A 20,225-nucleotide genomic window follows, 5' to 3' on the forward strand; every position below is an offset into this window, starting at 1 on the left:
ACAGTATAATGAAATTATATGAAATTCAAATTTGTCCATAAATAAAGTTTTATGACAGTTCAGTAGTTGTAACAGAGTCTGTATATCCCACAAAGCTTAAAATATTTGCTGTCTGACTCTTGACAGAGAAAGTTTGCCAACCCTTGAAACAGATAATTATTTATCTCACTTTATAAGATAACTAAGTTGATTAAAGTAGGCCTTAAAGTTCTGTCTTTGAGGTAGCCTTTAATGTTTCATATTCAACTCCTTGAACCTCAGTGAATCTAGGTATAGTTAACAATCTAGAATGAAGTTAAGACCTTGTGGAACACAGTAAGTTCTTAAAAATAATAGGCTGCTTTGAAAAAGCTGCATAGTGTTACTTTTTTTTCTTTCTTTTTTAAATTTTTTTTGAGATATGTTAACTTTCAGATTGTACCTTATTCATATTTGACCAACTCTAAGATTACAACCTCCCAATTTCCACCTACTATTTGTGTTTTATAGCACAAAACTATCCTAGCAGGTCTCCTTAAGTTGACCACAGAAATAACCATCAAGAGTGATAGAATGACCGTTTAGGACTTTTTCCGCCCCAGATTTTAGCTTATAGTGGTAGCATTGTCAATGACGCTGTGGTAAAAATAAATTAGAAAATTAAATGATGTGAAATAGGAAAGGAAGCTGTTTAGTTGAGCTTGAATCTTAATTTTCTTTTAATAGAACTTCAAAAATCTGATTACATGGAGTATGCTGGGAGACAGTACTATTTGGGAGACAAGTGTCAGGTTAGTTCCTTCTTTAAAGAATCAGTAATTTGTCTTTCCAAGATTATGGTTTTAGTCATTAATGAGTTCAACAAAACTAATTTAAAAATGCTAGAATTTTAACATTTGTGTTATGTTTAATCACAAAAGTTTGTAATTAAAATTTAAGGCTCTTTCAGCATGTGCCGCTTCCATTGAACCAGACTGGCAGTGTCAATTATTAGCTGCTTTAATAAGTAGACACTGAACACCGTTTGGGGAGCAGAAGCCAGATCTGCCAGTAGACTTGAGACTAGATGTATTCTGACTGTCTTTTCCCTTTCAGGTTCGCTTGGAATCAGGTGGAAGATATTATAATGCTCATATTCAGGAAGTTGGAAATGAGAACAATTCAGTAACAGTCTTCATTGAAGAATTGGCAGAAAAGTAAGAATATAATAATTTGTTGAATTACTAAAATCTTTGGCTCCTAATGTCTTTTTAATATTTAATATTTTAATATAATTAAGGGTTTTTATATTAAATATATTTTATAATTTATATTACATTTGTAAATATAATATTTAATATTGATAATTACCAGAATACTAGTAACAGAACCAAAGTTATATCTGGTACCAGCCTAAGATGACTTATCTCAAATTGTAAAAGCATATGCTGAAGTATGAAATCTCAATATACCTTTACATGAAAGTTTCCAAATCCTAGGCACTAGCCAACTTATTAGAAATATTAAGTACCACAGAATTATGGTACAAAACTCTTCATACTAATTGGAAGGCTGGTTTGCTAACTAAGCTTCTGCCAATATCAAGATAAGCTAGTCCAGTCATTCTCAAACTTTAATATGCTCCAGAATTACCTGGCGAGTTTGTTAAAACACAGATTGGAACTCCATCCCCCAAATTTCTGATTCAGTAGGTCTGTGGTGAGGCCCAAGAATTTGAACTTCTAACAAGTTTCCAGCTGATACTAATGCTGTTCGTCCACTTTGAAAACCATTAGACTAGGTTATATTGTCCTAACAACCAAAAAATCTCAGAAGCTTAAAACAAAGTTCATTTATTACTCGTTTAGCATGTTTAGTGGATCAGCAAAGGGGACCCAGGCTGACAAAAGTTTTGTCTAGACACACGCTTCCATGATCAGGCAGGGAAAAAATGAGAACATGACAAACCATGTGCTGGTTCTTAAAGCATCTGCTCACATTTTATTGGCCAAAGTGGGTTACATAGCCGGGCCTGAAATCAATTGGGTGGGAAAAATATAATCCTCCTCCAAGGAGAGGCAACAAATACTTCTAAACTAGTCTACCACAATCTTTCCTCTGGAATGTGATATGTGCTACAAATGGCTGTGAAATTGTACAAACTACTCTTAGGTTTCCTAACCTAAAAAGAAAATCTCAACAGAGAAGCTAGTGTCAACAGATTTAAGTAGAATACATTTGAAGTTGAAGCAGGAGGGATAGGGAATGTGTATCGAATGAGAATTAAGTCTGTGTTGCAGTGGATTCATGTTGGCATCTTTAACTTTAAGGCATGTTGTTCCACTGGCTAACTTAAGACCAGTTACCCAAGTGACACCTGTTCCTGCCTGGAATGCTATGCCCAGTCGGAAAGGAAGAGGTTACCAGAAAGTTTCCGGGAGCTATGTCCCAGAAATGGGTTTGTATGCTGACAGTTTTTATTATTTTCCCCTTCTTGTCCTTAGCTACACTGTACTTTTTTTTTTTTTAAGGTATAATGTAAGTCTTGTTCTGGGGTAGAGTTTCTGAACTTCGTCACTACTGACATTTGGGATGGATAATACTTCATTGTGGAGAGCTGTCCTGTACATTGTAGGATGCTTAGCAGCATCCTTGACCTCTATCCACTAGAACCAATAGCAATCTCCCTCCGGTTGTGACAACCAAAACTATCTCCAGACATTGCCACATGTGCCCCAAGAGGAAGAGGGGCAAAATTATCACTGGTTGAGAACCACGGTTCTGTGGAACTTGGTGTGAACTTAAGCTGGAGTGGATTTTAGACTCTAAAACTTGAAAAGATTTCTCAAAGAACTAGGAAGACACCTCACAGAAGCAGCCAGAGATATTAACAGGCATAATTTCTTGGATAATAGTAACGAAGGTGGCTGGATGACTGACTCTTTGTTTTGATGACCAAAGCTGCCTATACTGAAGATAGTGCTGAGATGTCCATTGATACAGAAATTACCTGCTAGTTTTGCCCTTCTAAATGGAAGATGTAGTACATCCTTAAAAAATACAAAAATTCTCTCCTTGTATTCATTTGATTAGTTCCTAAGAAAAACATCTGAGAGTTTTAGGCATTTTGGGGAGTTATGGGGAGAAACTAGATCTTTTGCTTTGGTTATGAAGCTTATTTGCTGCTACATTTTTTGTCTGAAAGGTGTGTCAGAGATAGACATGAAGCAACGGAAGAAGATGTTCAAGAAAGTTAGAGGGAAAGAGGTTTATATGAGTATGGCTTACAGCAGGGGAGACCCCCTCCTCCCACCAAGGCTTCAGCACAGCATGCGTTATGGGCATGACCCTCCAATGCACTACTCACAGCCTGCTGGAAGTGTTACGTCTAATGAACATTTTCCTCCTCAACATTCATCTCAGAGACAAGGTCGGGGATATGGGATGCCCAGGTAAGGCTTAACTGACTTTCGAGGTAATGTACATCTCTGTTTAGATATTGGAAATAATTCCTGGACAGAATGACAGTAGAATTTAGAAATATCTTAATATTTATTAATATAATTATTATTATAATTATTTCTTTTATAATCTCTGCTTGAAGGGAGCATAGAGAATGAAAATGGATGTATACTTAAATTTTTGTCATATGAATTTTTTGGAAAATTTGTGTTCTTACAGTCTAAGGAAATATGGAGCAGTTGAAGATGTGGTAGAATGCCATCAAGATGAGTGCCATGTATATGGCACTATATCCATTAATAATGGATAGGCCTAATGCCAGTAGTGAGGAGAGCAAAGCTCTTTCTATTTGGATATTTTTAGAAAGATGTGTTAATTCTGTTTAACTACCAAGACTGACTACTCAAGCACTAGTGAGTAGAGTTCTGTTTTCCTTTCCTTTTATTCTTAGGGATTCATCCCGCTTTATAAACAGGCACAACATGGTGGGCCCTAAAGTTGGTTTTTACCCTGGCCCAGGTAAAAGGTGCTGCCAGAGTTATGATAACTTCTCCTATAGATCTCGGTAAGTGAATTTTAAGTGTTGAAAATCAGAGAAAATGGGTAATTCTGGCTTTATTGGTAAGCAATGAATATATGAACTAATTTTTAAAGACTGTCAACACTGAGATGCCTGAACTGTTATTTAGAAATTAGAAACAAGTTAATACCATGTTTTGTCATTTTTTTCCCTCTTTTCATTCTCCGATCTACTTAAGTTCCTTTAGACGGAGTCATCGCCAGATGCATTGTATGAATAAGGAGTGCCAGTATAGCTTTGCCCCAGAGAATGGACAGATGCCCAGGGGCTTGGAGGAAACCATTACTTTTTATGAAGTTGAAGAAGGGGATGAGACTGCTTATCCAACTTTACCTGTAAGTAGGTCAAAGCTTTACTCAAAAAGCTGTTTAGGGGCCACCCCGTTGCATAGTGTTTAAGTTCCGCACGGGCTCTGGTTCGGTGGCCTGGGTTCCCAGGTTCAGATCCCAGGTGTGGACCTACACCATTCGTCAGCCATGCTGTGGCAGTGACCCACATACAAAGTAGAGGAAGATTGGCACTGATGTTAGCTCAAGGCCAATCTTCCTCAGCAAAAACAAACAAAAACAAAAACAAAAAAACGAGAAAAAAGTGGTTTGCTTTTCTCTTTTATTTATTTATTTTTTAAGTAAAGGCAATGAGGATAAATTTTTGCTTTTTGTAGAAACGACCAAATAAAGCCCTTCCTGGAAAACATGAGTTTTCATCTTAGAGCTTTGCAGATGGGAGAAGAGAATTTTTTTTTTTTAGCTGTTCTTAGAGGAAGGGGTAAAGGTGGACAAATAATGTTGCCTATATAGTAAGGGCTAATATTTTCTATTTTCTTGATCATTATTTCCTCACTTATTTTTTTTTTTTTTGATGTTTTAATGGTTTCTAACATTGTGAAATTTTGGGTTGTACATTTTTGTTTGTCCGTCACCCCATATATGACTCCCTTCACCCCTTGTGCCCACCCCCCACCCCCACTGCCCGGCTAACCACAGTCCAGTTTTCTCTGTCCATGTGTTGGTTTATATTCCACATATGAGTGAGATCATACAGTGTTTGTCTTTCTCTTTCTGGCTTATTTCACTTAACATAATACACTCCAGGCCCATCCATGTTGTTGCAAATGGGACGATTTTGTCTTTTTTTATGGCTGAGTAGTATTCCATTGTATATATATATACCACATTTTCTTAATCCAATCGTCAGTCGAGGGACACTTAGGTTGCTTCCACTTCTTGGCTATGGTGAATAATGCTGCAATGAACATAGGGGTGATAAGCCTCTTTGGATTGTTGATTTCAGGTGCGTTGGATAGATTCCCAGTAGTGGGATGGCTGGATCATAGGGCATCTCTATTTTTAATTCTTTGAGGAATCTCCATACCGTCCTCACTTATTTTTTGATTCTCAAGTACATTTAAGATATTTATAGCTTTTTTCTGACTATATGTAGGGAGAACTGCATGTGTATATTTGTGTCTCTTTGGTACAGAATCATGGAGGGCCATCTACAATGGTTCCTGCTACTTCGAGATACTGTATTGCAAGGCGAGGACCTAGCTCAGGCAAACAGGCTTTGAATTCAGAGGAGGGCGATGGCCAGAGTGACAATGGTGAGTCAATTACAGTTAAATATTTTTTTAAAAGATGATTCTTGTGGCATTAGCACATCAGGGCTGTGAAGTAGACCTAAAGTTTGGTTTGGCGGTCTCACTTTGTTCTCATAGCTCATTTTGAAAGAGTTACCAGTTCTTGTCTCAGAGCTTGCTAAGGTTTTGAAGATGTCTTGGTATTTCTCAGAAATTTCTCAGACAGATTTCTGTTTTGGTAGGCCATTACATTGTTATAACTTATTTTCAGCTCTCTGCATAAGTCTTTAGTGAGTTTTGCTTTGGTGGAAAGCAAATCCATTTGCTTTCCATAGCAAGTGGACTTTACTATGGAAAACACCTATTCCTTATTAGTAAGGCACTATTCATAATTCTCACCATTTTGTGTAACTGCTTAGGCTTTTCATGTAACTTATTTTACAAGACTGATACGAAATACCTTTTTCACCTGAACAAGTCTACTTGATCTATAAACATTACTATTCATTGAATCCTATTGGCCATCCACTGTACTAAGTAATTATATTTATAATTTAATATACTTACTGTATCCCTCTGAAGAATGCGGTATTCCCATTTCATATGTGAGGAAATTGAGGTTCAAAGGGTAAATGACATGTCCAAAGTCATACCCTTGGTAAGTGGCAGAGATTTAGCTTTTTTTATAACAGCTTTATTGAGATATATTTACATACCATACATACAGTTCACTTAAAGTGTTTTTAGTCTAGTTTTTAGTATAGTCGCAGAGTTGCATAACCATCACCACAATCAATTTTAGAACATATTTTTCACCTCCAAAAGAAACCCTCTGCCAATTAGCAGCCACTTCTCATTTTCCCCCCAACTGCCCTCACAGCCCTAGGCAACCACCAGTTTGCTTAATGGATTTGCTTATTATTCTGGACGTTTCATATAAATTGGAATCGTGCAATATGTGGTCCTATGTGACTGGCAGAGATCAATTTTGAATTTGGGTTTGTCTGATTCTAAAGCCTCTATGTATATGCCCTTAGTTGTTATATTGCCTCTCACCACGGAGTGTGCTTGTTTTTACCACTTGACTGTAAAATGATATATGCCTACTGTCTGGAGGAATTGGGTGGATTAAGGAGGTGCGAGGCAGTCTGAATGACTTGACTTACCAGTCAATTTCCTTATTTTCTTGTGATGTTCTTTTTTCTGCTACTTATGTAGAAGAAAACAGATTTTCTAGGAACTTAATAAGGACAAAAAAATCGAGCACAAGAATAATCTGTGAAGACTTTGTATGTGCATGTGCTTAAGGATGCGTACTCTCTGCTCTTTTACTCGGGCATGGCCCTTTTGTTTTTTCCATTTAGCACAGTGGGTACTTTCACATGTACTGGTCATCTGTAGTGGCATATTTAAAGTACTCAAATCTCTGTTCTCACCTTAAATCCTGCTCTCTGGAGGGGTTTGCATGCATGTGTATTTGATAAGTGACCTGTTTAAGAATCAAATCCAATTTTGACTTGTGGGGTTTTATTTGGTGGAAAACTGTCCAGTTGAAGATTGACTTTGCATGGCAGTCTTAAAGCAAATTATTTCAGTCTGCTGAGCCATCCTCTGAAGACAAACCGATTTTAAATGTATTATTTACCTGAAACAGGCTGAAAAGCAGATGAGGCATGACATATCCCTTTAATATGCACCTAAGCAAACTATGGGTTATACTCAGATTACAGTCACCATTTGCTATGTCAAGCACCATGCTATGTTCTTTTCACCCCACTATGAGCTAGATACTGTTATCCCTGTTTCACAGTGAAGAAATTAAGACACAAAGATTAGATAACCTGCCTAAAGTGATGTAGTTAATCAGGATTCACATCTAGACAGACCTAACTCCAGAGCTGGTGTACTTAATCACCATATTCTACTGTCTTACTGGAAAAGTTAGACACAGCTGGGTTTTTCACCTCTGCCTGACATCTAAGAACTAAGGGAATTTTCAGAGGAGAAATTTGCACTGTTTACAGCCAATCTCTGGCTTCAATATCTGTTGACTAGTATGAAAGCTCAAATCACTTGTTTCAAGGATGTATACATTTTCGTTTTGAACGTATATCCATAAAAACTTGAGAAAAAAGCAGGTGCTGGCCATCTGGCTCTGCTGAGCTAAAAAGCCCTATATAAACACACTTCTTCTGTCTCTTTTTTCTAGGGGGATATCACGAAGAATATATTTATCCTCCAGGTCAGTGAGATCTAGATATAGTCAGACGTTTATCATTGTTTATAAAATTTCAAATTGTAAAATAATACTTATTTTTTACTTTACTTCGGCTATATCCTCTAGAACCAGATTATGAAACTTCAGGTGTTTATAGCACAACTGAATCTACAGCAAACTTGGTAGGTATTTAATAATAATGGCAAGCACTTATACCTCCTCTGTACTAGGTGCTGTTATAAGAGCTATACATATCCATGCATTTAAATGAGAACGATCCTATGGGTATCATAATTCCATTTTATTTTATTTTATTTATTGTTTTTAATAATTTTATTTATTTATTTTTCCCCCAAAGCCCCAGTAGATAGTTGTATGTCATAGCTGTACATCCTTCTAGTTGCTGTATGTGGGACGCGGCCTCAGCATGGCCGGAGAAGCAGTGCGTAGGTCCGCGCCCGGGATCCGAACCCCGGCCGCCAGCAGCAGAGCGTGCACACTTAAACTGCTAAGCCACGGGGCCGGCCTCATAATTCCATTTTATAGATGAAAAAATTGAGAACCAGAAATTAAGTAGCTCATCCAAGATCACACCCCTTTTCTGAAATTAATCTATTTAGAGCTATTCCTAATATGTGTTGATACAGGAGGAAATTCAAACATTGGCAGTGATTTGTTTAGAGGATTTTATTATGATTCTTCTATCAGTAAGAATGGGCCATAAATCTCAGTTACTTAATATAACAAAAGTTTGCTTCTTGGTTATGCTACATGTCCAGTGGAGGTCTACAGGAGGGCTCTGCTCAGGGACTCAGGCTAATGGAGGCTATGGAAGCTCCGTCCATGATTGCCAAGGCAGGAAACAATAGGTAGTGGAATGGTGAACTGTCTCTAACAGCTTCCACCTGGAGATAACACATGTCACTTTCTTTTCCATTTGGTTTTCATTGGCCAGAGCATGTTCCACTGAAGAATATAACTTCTCTGTGCCTGGAAGTCAAAAAGTTGGAAATATTTTAACAGCAGTAAGGACTACAGTATTCAACTCAGACTCCTTCCCACAGGCAAAATACTTGCTTCCACCTCAAGGGAGGTGACCCAAAAATCCCATTCAGTGTAATTAAACTCAGAGCCAAAGGTTTCTGGGAAATGTACTCTATATTGGGTACAGATGTGGCTCCTCTTGATCTGGAGGCCTGAAACCAAAGATATGAAGTTATTTACCTCCTGCACACCCAATTTACAATGGTGGAGCAGGGACTGAAAAATTGCAGTAAAAATTTCTCACTCAGAAAGGGGGAAAATGGGAGAAACACAGTTACTAGCCTATAACAATACTGGCATCATGATGGACTTTGTGAGGACCCCTAAGATATGTATGGGGACTGTTCCCTAGAGGGGCTCCCTGGTTCATTTTTTCTGGGGCTCTTGGTTACTCCAAGGCCCGCCTGCCCTTTGGCCATATTTGAGGTGGGAATTGGGGACTAATCCTCCTTGGCAGCTGAGGAGCTTTCTCAGCCTACTTCTTACTCGTAGAAAATTGGGAGCCCAAGGGTCGTGTTATCTCAGTTGGATAGTTTTAGTTTTGCTCATGGTTCCTTTGGCTGTGTAATTATTTTGTTATGCTGCTTCTCTGTACGATTCCTTTTTAGTTTCGTGTGCCAAGAGCCGGACTGACGATTCTTTTTTGTAGATATACTACTTAGATTTGCTGTAGTTCTTTTCTTTATTATCTCTCTCTCTGCTTGATTGCAAGTACCTTGAGCTTATCAGGCATTGATGGAAGAGCCATACCTTTGGACATTTTTCCATGAGCCATTTTGTCTAAGTACAAGGATTCACTGGGTGTTATATCCTTAGTTAGACACTTGCTTTGAGATATTTTAATGCAATCAGATTTTAACAATGATTTGATTCTTGCCTTGAGGCTCAATTTTAGCTGGTCTTTGTTGTTCAAAACATTTATTAATTTTATCTTTTATAGTTTGGGGTTGTAGCAGTGCCTCTTCAATCCTACAAGTCCCTGTATTCAAGGGCTCTCTATTCCCTTTCATTCCTGCCTGCAAACTACTCTTCTATACGCATCTATCATAAAATATCTTGCTGGACTCTGCCAACAGTAATCAAAACACAAAACTAACATTCTGTTTTCTAAACCTCTTCCCCTAAGAGCTACAAGACCATAATCTCCATCTCATGTTAGGTTTTTGTTACAGCAGCACCCTGCTTCTAGTTACCAATTACTGTTTTAGTCAAGCTAGGTTATGCTGCAGTAACAACTCCCAAAAATCTCAGTGGCTTACCACAGGAGAGTTGTCTTGCTAATGTTATATGTCCAATGCAGGTTGCTAGCAGGCCTTTGCATATCCTAGTCACTCAGGGACCCAGGCTGATGGACATGTGCTTTCACAATCACCTTGGCAGGGCTAAAGATAGAGAAATTGAACACTGACTCTTAATATTTCTGCTCATGTTTCATTGGCCATACAAGTCACATGACCATACCTATCTTTAGGTACTACAGTATAGTGTAAACCTAACTTTTATATGCGCTTGGGAAACCAAAAAATTCATTTGACTTGCTTTATTGCGATATTCATTGTGGTGGTCTGGAACCGAACCTGCAGTATCTCCGAGGTATGCCTGTACTCGAACACAGACTTCAAAAATGTGCAGTCTTTGTTAAGTTGAGCTCATCTTTGTCACAGAATGGTTCCTCTTGTTTCCTGTGATTACTTCCCCTGATTCCCTCTGCATTCTTACCAATGTTACTAATTTCTGCTGCTAGAGGTTTTTTTTTTTTTTATGCTGTCATGGCAATCTGTCATGTGTAACTCTGAGCCTTTTAAAATCATTTTTACTTTACGAAGACAAGGCCTTGAGCCAGAGGGGAATGGTGTTTGAATTATGCTATGTTCTGCTTAGAAAGGATGCAGCTGAACAACCAGTTATCCACCCTTGTCCCAAGCTACATCTTCAGATGGAATGCTTTCTTTTAGCAAAACTATTGTTGATTCTACTGATTTTGAAACTTTTAAGACAAGAAAGGCCACTGAGAGTGTTTAGATTACAATCCTCCGTTACATTTTAGTGTCTGCATTGGGACTAGAGTTGGATGTGATCAGGATCTCTGTACATGGGAAATAGAGCAGTCACCTAAATCAGGCACTAGAGTGATACTTTATGGAGTTTTATCTTAGTGGTCACTTCCAAATTTGAATACTTTCAGGACAGATGACTTTCATGTAATTTTAGGAGATGTGGAAACAAAACAGATCTTTTATTGATGTGTTGCTTGGTTTCTTGATTTCACCTTATTTTACTAATATTTCTGTTCTCATTGAAGTCTCTTCAGGACAGAAGACCATATTCTATGTCTCCTCAGGACACAGTTACCTCATACAACTACCCCCAAAAGGTAATCTTCATAGTGTTATCAAGCAGTCAGTTGCAATGATCTAAATAGAGGAAAGTGAATTTTTCCTTTTTGTTCTCTTTGCCCTTCATTATACTTCAAAGAAGCTGCATATGTTCCTATCTTAAGTATTATTGTACCTTGTGGTGCCTGGCATATAGTAATTAGTAAATTTATTCAGCAAATTGATTGAGCATCTGCTGTGTTCTAGACACTGTTCTATGTGCTGGCTTTAGACTCCTCAAGCTGCTCTGAACCTCTTATATAATGAGCAAGTTAATATAATCACCTGTCAAATCTGTCATTTTCGGAAACTTAAATGTAAAGCTCTCCTGTAGAATGGGGAGTTGGCATCAGAAAGGTACCTGAAACCATAGGAGTGAATGAGATCATCCTGGGAAAAGGAAGAGATTGAGAAGAGCATCTAGAACAGAGCCTGTGGGTCACGAAATTTTAGAAAATGGGTAGAGAAGGAACAGCCAAGGAGGGAAGAAAAGCAGGAGAGTGTAGTATTATGGAAGCCCCAGGAATAGATTGTTTTCAAGGAGTAGTCAAGTGTCAGTTGCTACCGGAAGGTCAAGCAACATAAAGACTAACAGGAGTCTACTAGGATTTGTTGGAGTAGAAACTACTGGTGACTGAGTACAGTTTCTGAGTACCAGAGGGAGTAGCAGCCACACAGCAGTGGGTGATAAGGAAATGGAGACTGCCACTGAGGACAGTGTGTTCAAGAAGAAGTCTGTTACCATTTATTGAATATCTCTCTGTGCACAGCCCTATATTGGGTGCCGTTGCCCAATCAGAAAAACAAATTGCAGTCTCACAGAGTTTAAAAAAAAAAATCACCTTTCTGTTGAAAGTATATGTTTGTGTGGGGAAATGTATATGCATGTAAAAATAAATATAAATCTCTGGAATAATACGTAGGAAACTCAGAGATTACCTGTTTGGGTAGAGGGGAACTAGGCAAATGGAGGACAGAGTTTGGAGGAAATTTTTCATTGTATACAATTTTTTACTTGATTTTTGAATCATGTTAATATATTACCTTTTCAGAAAAATAATAAATTGAAAAATTAAAGCTCTCCAGGTAACCTGGAGCCTTCTAAAAGAAATAATCTAATCTTCCTGTTTAGGGTTTACGTTAAAGATCGACATCTCAATATTTTAATTATCAAAATACTATTTCCTGAAATTTGGGATCAGATAAGAGACTAATATTGTTTGAGAAACCAAACTTAGATTTCTAAACTTCCTTCCACACTTACAGGTGGTGGTAAATTCTGCAGCAGTTGCAGCTTCCTGTGCCAATAATGTTCCAGTTGCAGTCTTATCTAACAGTACAGCAGCTAATCAAGCTAGTAGTACCACTTCAGTTTCCTCACAGAATGCTGTACCACCTCTATTTGTATCTCCACCAAAACAAGGCAGGCCAGGTAGGTTAGTAGTGGTTGCTTACTTCAGAAGCCTCTTTTCCTATTTGTGAACATGCATAAACAACAATTCTAGTGATTAGATAGGATTATTTCATTTCCAGTATTAAATTTGTTTAACCTACTTAATAAAGTATGTTCTATGGTTGAGGAATCCATGAGATTTGAGAGTCAAGGTTTCAAATTTTTTCTGACAAATTTGGCTTTGATGTTATTGTGTATTATCATTTTGCTACCCCACTGAATATTTAGAGGACCCGTACTAGTTTCTCAAACTTTGACTTAAGTTTTATTATACAGGAATTAAGGTAGAGGTGTTTCATACTTCACAGAATTAATTCCTGAAAAATTTTCTGTAAAATACATTTATATATAATGAATCAGTTTCCCATGACTGTTATAATAAAGAATATATGCTCTTGAATTGAAAAGATCTAGGTTAGAATCTTGGTTTTACAACTTGTTAGCTATGTAATTTTGGATAAGTTACTGAACGTTTCTTATCTAAGGGGGTACTGATAGTGCCAGTTTGTGAAGTGGTTGTGGAATTCCAGTGAGTTAATATAATTTAAGAATCTCAGCAGAATTCTGGAAAGGTGGTACCAACAACAGTATAGCTTTTCAATCTGAGTCGCAAATAAAAATGGAAATAGCAGAGCCAAAACCCACAAATAACAGCAAAACTAGGTGACACGGTAACTCCATGAACCCCAAAATTTAAGCAGGTGGGGACAAACCACCAGTCACAAGACCTGCATGCTATCTGAGTCTATGTGGGAGCAAGAAGACAGAAGCATCGGGGATGTTGTCTGATGGACCTGAGAACAGAAGAACTATAAAAGTGCTAATAAGAATTCACTGGAGGTGGGGTAGCCAGTTTGGAAGGAGCGGCTAAGACTGGGAAGGGATTTGACCTCTCCAACACTCGGTGAATGCTTTGGGTACACGGTAAAGGCACTGAAGGGCTTGGAGCAATTTGGCCCCTAAGAACTCTCAAAACTTACCTTCCAGGGTTCCCTTTTAGGATAGTATTCCTCACTGGGGAGAAACTGCTGGGAGTGGAATCAAAATTGATCAGGATAGGGAAAAGAGCAAGTCCAGACTAAAGATGAGGAGGAGAACAGAGCCAGGGAATCCTAAAAGGTAGGCATGTTTTTGAACACCACACAAAAACCATAGATGAGGGAGCCTTATCAAGTTAGAAAAGTTTTCCTGTACTCCACTTCATTCTAAAGTTCATGAAAAATAATTTCACATAAAAATGAACAGAAGAAAAGCGCAAAGGTCAAATCCTATACAAAGTACAAAGATGTTTTAAGGAAAAAGAATATTCCTGTAGACAGTAAAAGCATGTCAGAAATGTGCCCACTAAATGAACTAACAATTTCAGAATGCACTGAAGTCATAAATAAAATAATATAAAAAATCATAATCAGAAAAATGCAGAATTGGAAAACCTCAGATGAGGTGACAGAACTCAGGAAAGCATTAGAAATGGAAGAAAGTCATTTCAGTAGTGAAGACTAAAGTACAAAGAACATGACCAAATATATATAACAGATAATGCTTTAAGAGAAAGATGTAAGAAGGGGGGGAATCTAAAATGAAGAAAACGAAGATAAAGATTCAAAAGTGACATATTAAAGTAAGGCTAAGGAGATCAAACATTGATAGAAGTCCCTGAAGAAGAAAACCAAAGTAAGAGAAAAGAACAAAAACTGTAATTCAGAAAACTTTCCTGAAATTAAATAGGCTTTAAAACTACATACTGAAATAGCACTTTGCATACCTAAGAATATTGGCCAGAACTGCTAACAATAGGATATTCTAGTAAAATGACTGTACTTAAAGAAGTCTTTTGATTATCTAGTTAAAAGAGTCTATGGAATATAAAGGAACATAAAGAAATGATAATCGTCAAACTTTGACAGCAATGCTTCATGCTAGAAGAAAATGGAGCAACATTTAAGATAATGAAAGAATGTGTGGATCAAAGATTTTATATCCAACCAAACTGAAAGCCTAAAGGGCAATATGTCAGAATTCAGAGAATATTTTTCACGTGACCCCTTCCTGAAGAATCCACTAAAGCTATGCTGTCAAGCAAGATATAATCACTAGCCACATGTGACGATTTAAAATTTAATTAATTACAATTAAATAGAATAAACCTTCAGTTGCTCAGTCACACCAGCTACATTCTAAGTGCTCAAAGCCACATGTGGCTAGTGGCTACTGTATCAGCACAGATGTAGAAAATTTCTACTATCACGAAGTTGTATTGGATGGACAACAGCATACTAGAAAGTGAGATTTGACTTTTAGACTGCCAAAACAATTAGAGATATCAACATAAGACCTGATGGTCACTGTTAAATAGTTACCTGTAAAGACAAAGTGAGGGCTGAGAGGTTGAGAATGTACTGTTTAATAGCCTTATGTTTGGATAATAGCTATTTTTTAAAATGAGAATTGAGACACCATGTGCCAAGCTTTTTTTTTTTTTTTTTGCTGAGGAAGATTCACCCTGAGCTAACATCTGTTGCCAATCTTCCTCTTTGTATGTGAGCTGCCACCACAGCGTGGCCACTGACAGACAAGTGGTGTAGGTCTGTGCCTGGGAACCAAACCTGGGCTGCCGAACTTAACCACTAGGGCACTGGGGCTGGCCCCCAAGCTTGTTTTAATGCTCTCAATAATCACATCAGGTTCTTTTATCTAGATAGTCAGATTCTTATTCTGAGACTGTAATGTTGGCTAAAACAAATGAGTGAGTATGAAATATTCTAATTTTATCTCCTGTGTCCTTGCAAACCAGGAGTCGCAGTATGGAAGAAAGGTAATACAGATGTAACAAAGAGGCTAAGTAAAAGATTTTATGGTCTCAAATTTGAATTGGAAGTATCAATATGAACTTGAGGTGTTTTAAGTATATGTTTATTTTCCTAGCTCTGTCCACTAAAAAGGCCTAGAAACAATGAATATCCTTAGCACTCAGTTTGTGATCTTGGAATACCATTTGTCGCTTAAAAAAACCCAAACGTCTTTGTGGAGAAATAGCTGATTCCAGGTCGGCAGGAAATTTTCAAGATGAGCTTGGATCATTCTGTCATGCCAAAAAGGAAGAAAGCTATCAAAGAGTACTGGGGTCATGTCAAGGACTCGAGAGCCATCTTGAAGAGGTTCCCACTGGCCAAAGATGGAAGAATTTGAGCCTCAACAATGATGATTGAAATAGATGGGAACATATCAAGTGTATTAAACTTAAAAGTTCCTAATGATACTTTAAAAATTGGTCAGCTTAAGAGGATGTTAGGAAACCAGTTCATTTTCTGAAAAATAAAGTGAAAGAATTAAGCATTATCCTGCCTTATATGAAATTTACCACCGGTAACCAAATAGATGAGGAGAAATGTTCCTGTGTATTAGTATGTATTCTAACTAATCAGTGAAAAAGAAGTGGCAGAAATAATCGTTTGGCTGTCCTTACTGAATGGATGGGTATTAAATAGCAATAGCTGCTAAGATTGCAAAGATAATCAGACATTATCTATAGACGTGCCAAAGAAATCAATCCTGAGTCTCTTGGATCTGGCTCCCTATTTTCAGGAAATACAGAAGACCATGTTGAAACACACTGTGAGTATGTAATCTAGTAAAATCCAGACTGTGGGAAACTCAACAGGTCGAAGAGCCTAGATTCTTCAAACGAAAACTGAAAGGAAATGACAAGGATGGAGGAAGGACCAATAGATTAAAAGAGATTCAAGACATCAGCTTTACAAAACTGTTTAGGAATGCACATTTGGGTGACAAAACTCTTAAAACCACAAGGAAGTGATTACTATGAAAGTCAGGATAATGGTTAATTATGGTGAGAGGGAGAAGGTTGTGATTGGTATGGGGTACATGGAAGTTTTCTGCAGGCTGGCAAAGTTTGCTTTCTTGACCTAGATATTGTCCATCTTAAAGTAATTCATTTGATTTGTTTTCTGTATCTGTTTCATTTATAATTTAAAAATTGCTTAGCACAGTGCGTGGAACAAAAACATGCAATATATGTTAATTAATTACCATAGAAATTTTTCATTGGAAATGTTAATGTAGACCCTGGTTTCACCACTTCGTGCTAATTGTAGAGGGAAGCATTAGCTGTCTGCTTCCAGCAGACGTCTGAGCTTAAAAAATCAAGTGACGGGTGAATCAAGCATTGTAATGCCTCATTTATGTACGATCATTGAAAGCTTACCCTTTAAATGCCAGATTTGTGTTCTTTGTAGATATTTCTAAAAATGTATACTGCCTTCATTTATTTTGCTGTTTGTTCTTTGAGTCACTTATGAGCCTCAACTATAACTCTACTAGGTCATGGCTACTTTTTAGTTGCTCTTTATCATTTCATCTATCTAGATGAAACAACTCAATGTTTCCCATTGTGTTATTCGCATGTCTCTCTGACAGCCCCATCCCGTCCTCCTTTAAGTCACTTCCTATCTGCTAGGTAACTAGATGCCATGGTTGCCTTTAATATGAGTCTTCTCGTAGGCATTAAATCCTGTTAACTGAGTTTTGGTAACTTCCCAAGGCTTTTGCCAGGGCCAGGACTAGTGACTCACTTGCCCCGGGTGCAAAATTTAAGGGAGTCCCAAAAAACCACAGTAATCAAGATAAATAATACTTTAATGCATTATTTACAAAAATCAAGATTATGCAAAAAAAATCCATGATAAAATATCAAAATTTTAAATACAGGATTTGTGGGCCAGGCTTAAGGTGAGTTGAGTGAGGCACTCATTCTTGGGGTCATGCAAGTGCAGGCTTAGATCCTATATTTATTTAGAGTTTTGATATTTTACTCATCATGGATTTTTTTTTTGCATTAATTTTGTGGCCCCTTAAATTTTGCACCTTGCTGCACCCTAGTCCCAGCCCTGCCCTTTGATCTATAGAGAAGCCGGGTCTTACTGTGTATATTCATGTTCTCTTCTGAAATGTCCTGAGCAGACACAGTTACATGGACAGGAGGAAATAAATATTTTGAATGCATTACATTGGTTTCCATTAATATTTTAGAAAAGTTTGCTTCCATTGTTCCAGAGCCATCCTTTGAACTATACCTTTTAAGCCTGTAGAGTCCAGTTAAGTCTGTGAATGAGATACTCATGCAACTGAAAATTATAAAAGCTTTTTCTCAGGGGGCTTATTGTAATATGCATTTACAAGGAAAATGAGTTCAGACAAAAGTAACCTCCAAATTTCTTCTGCCCTTGATACTCTCAGGCCCTTGAGAACTTATTTAGCTACCTCTGTGTCTAGTAGTTGGTTTTTACCTCGTGGTGATAATCACATTCTATCTCCAGCTAATTGAGCTTACTCCCTTTGCTTTTTTAAAAATTGTGTGATTTAAAGAGTGCTAGTTTAAAAGGAATAAGAGTGGAGCTTTGTTGAAGAAGCCGTTATTTTACAGAAAACAAATCTATAAAGCCTTTAGAGCACTTGGAGATGTTCTAAAAATTAAATTCCTCTTCCAAAACTGTACAAGTGGAGATTTCTACATGTATGACAAAACTCCAAAACAGTTGAGCAAGTTTTTAAAATTTACTGTTCAATTTAGGTACAATAAAATTCATTTTTTGGTTCCCAGTTCTGTGAGTTTTGACAATGCATGGAGTTGTATAACCACCACCGCAATCAAGAGAGAACAGTTTCATCAACCCCAAAGAGTTGTTTATCAAGTTTTAAATCACCCTAAGGCACAGATCTCCTTTTACTATTAGCCTATAACTGTATAAAGGGTATAAATGAGTGTATTGTTAGTGTTTGTCAGTAAATGAAAACAGTGGATTACTTGTAGTACTTGGCCTTAAAGTCCTCTTGCTAAATTACCAGAATAACAAAGTCAGCTTAGGTGGACTGTGTCTGTACTAAACTAAGTGTTCTAAAACTCTGAATTTAAACCTTGATTGAACAGTGAAACTAAACTTTCTATACTTCTCAGGGTGAAAATTATAGGGCCGGTAAGAGAAGGATCAAATTTAGTACTCGAATTTCTAAGTTGGCTAAAATGATTCAATTAAACTTGAAAGATTGTCTCATTCATCTTTTGTCAAAAAATTTAACCAATTTATCTGGCATACTATATATATATATATATATATATATATATATATATATATGGAGATATTTATTTTTACTAGGTTAGAACTGCATTGTTTCATTTAGCATAGAGGAATGTATTAATATTTAAACATAATTGTATTTGAATTTCTTATGTCAAAAACTGTGAAACTCCTAAATGAGTATTGTTTTTAAACTATGCTAACAGGTATAGAAAGTTAAAGGGATAAGATATTTCATCTACCCCGTCTCTTTTAGATTCTCTACATCCTTAGAAATGAAACTGTCTTAATTTAGAATTACCTATATTCCTCTGATGCCACCAAGTAGAAACCTTCAAGGATTACTTAAATCTGTAATTTCTGCAATTTAGTCTCTCTTATTAGCGTCTGCCTCTGGTGATTTGACTAAGAGTGGCAGGTGGCTGAAAACATCCTTAACTTTGTATTAAGCTAAGTGAAAATTTTGCTTTAGTGGTATTTTATGTACCTCTTAGCTGATGTTCAAAGTCTTGATAGTCAAAGCTTCCAGTTTTTTTCCTTTTAATTTCAAATAATTTCCTTAACTCAAATAACCTGTAGTAAACTCCTAGTTTTCAACTGGCATATCTAAGAAAATGTGGGCCATTCACCTTCCAAGTTTTTGTTTTTAAGTCAAACCATAAGAATTAGAGTTGCTTGACCATATTGGGGACACAAAAGAAGTAGAAGATGAGCTACTGCTTATAAGGTGTTACAATTATGCATTGCTACTTTTTTTTTTCTTTTTTAGTGATTGCTTCACCATCTTATCCATACCTCTCTGCTGCTATTCCTGCTGCTGCTGCTGCCTCTATACCTCCACCACCTCCTCCTCCTCCTCCACCACCACCTCTTCCACCTCCTCCTCCTCCTCCACCTCCTCCTCCTCCTTCTCCTTCTCCTTTCGAGGTGGGAGAGGCTTCAAATTTACCACCACCACCTCCACCTTATTCCTGTGATCCAAGTGGCAGTGATCTGCCTCAAGGTAAGTAGATTTTGAGACTTGGGTGAGGGTTATTTAGGTCTGAGATTTTTTTTTTTTTTTAGTTTTAGAGTATATCTCTCCTTGGTTGACCTATGGGGGTAGGGTGGGAGACCACATGGAAGTTGGCTTGAGAGCATAATGCTAGGTAAGTGACTAAGGAAATGAGCAACTGAAAGCTGAGAATATCTTCTGCATAATCAAGAAGTGGATGGTTGAGCTGATTCTTGCTGCTTTTTTTTTGGTAGCTACATGTCTGCCCTGAAGAAGATTCTCAACTGCATAGCTTTGCTCTTTCAACTATTTTTCTGTAAAAAGCAAGAGTCAGTATCAAAATTTTCTCCATTTCTTTTCTTAAATTCCTACCACAAATGTGTGAAGTCATTACAATCTTTGATATTTAGGATTCCAACTGAATTTTGAAGAGTTGGAGACTTTTTTTGGGGGGGGGAATTGGGGAT

At 37.3% G+C, this 20,225-nt stretch overlaps 1 protein-coding gene across 1 annotated transcript in view; it reads left to right on the forward strand.

Annotated features, from left to right (window-relative positions):
- ALG13 (ALG13 UDP-N-acetylglucosaminyltransferase subunit) overlaps window positions 1-20,225 on the forward strand; it is a 63,091-nt gene that overhangs the window by 33,830 nt on the left and 9,036 nt on the right. Inside the window, 12 exon segments of the mRNA XM_058536538.1 lie at window positions 706-770; window positions 1,075-1,175; window positions 2,289-2,416; window positions 3,164-3,410; window positions 3,872-3,985; window positions 4,179-4,335; window positions 5,483-5,603; window positions 7,789-7,821; window positions 7,924-7,979; window positions 11,144-11,215; window positions 12,483-12,648; window positions 19,534-19,767. Of these exon segments, the coding sequence (XP_058392521.1) occupies window positions 706-770; window positions 1,075-1,175; window positions 2,289-2,416; window positions 3,164-3,410; window positions 3,872-3,985; window positions 4,179-4,335; window positions 5,483-5,603; window positions 7,789-7,821; window positions 7,924-7,979; window positions 11,144-11,215; window positions 12,483-12,648; window positions 19,534-19,767 (1,494 nt within the window).

Source organism: Diceros bicornis, chromosome X (genome assembly GCF_020826845.1).
Source record: "Diceros bicornis minor isolate mBicDic1 chromosome X, mDicBic1.mat.cur, whole genome shotgun sequence".
Classification (NCBI taxonomy): domain Eukaryota; kingdom Metazoa; phylum Chordata; class Mammalia; order Perissodactyla; family Rhinocerotidae; genus Diceros; species Diceros bicornis.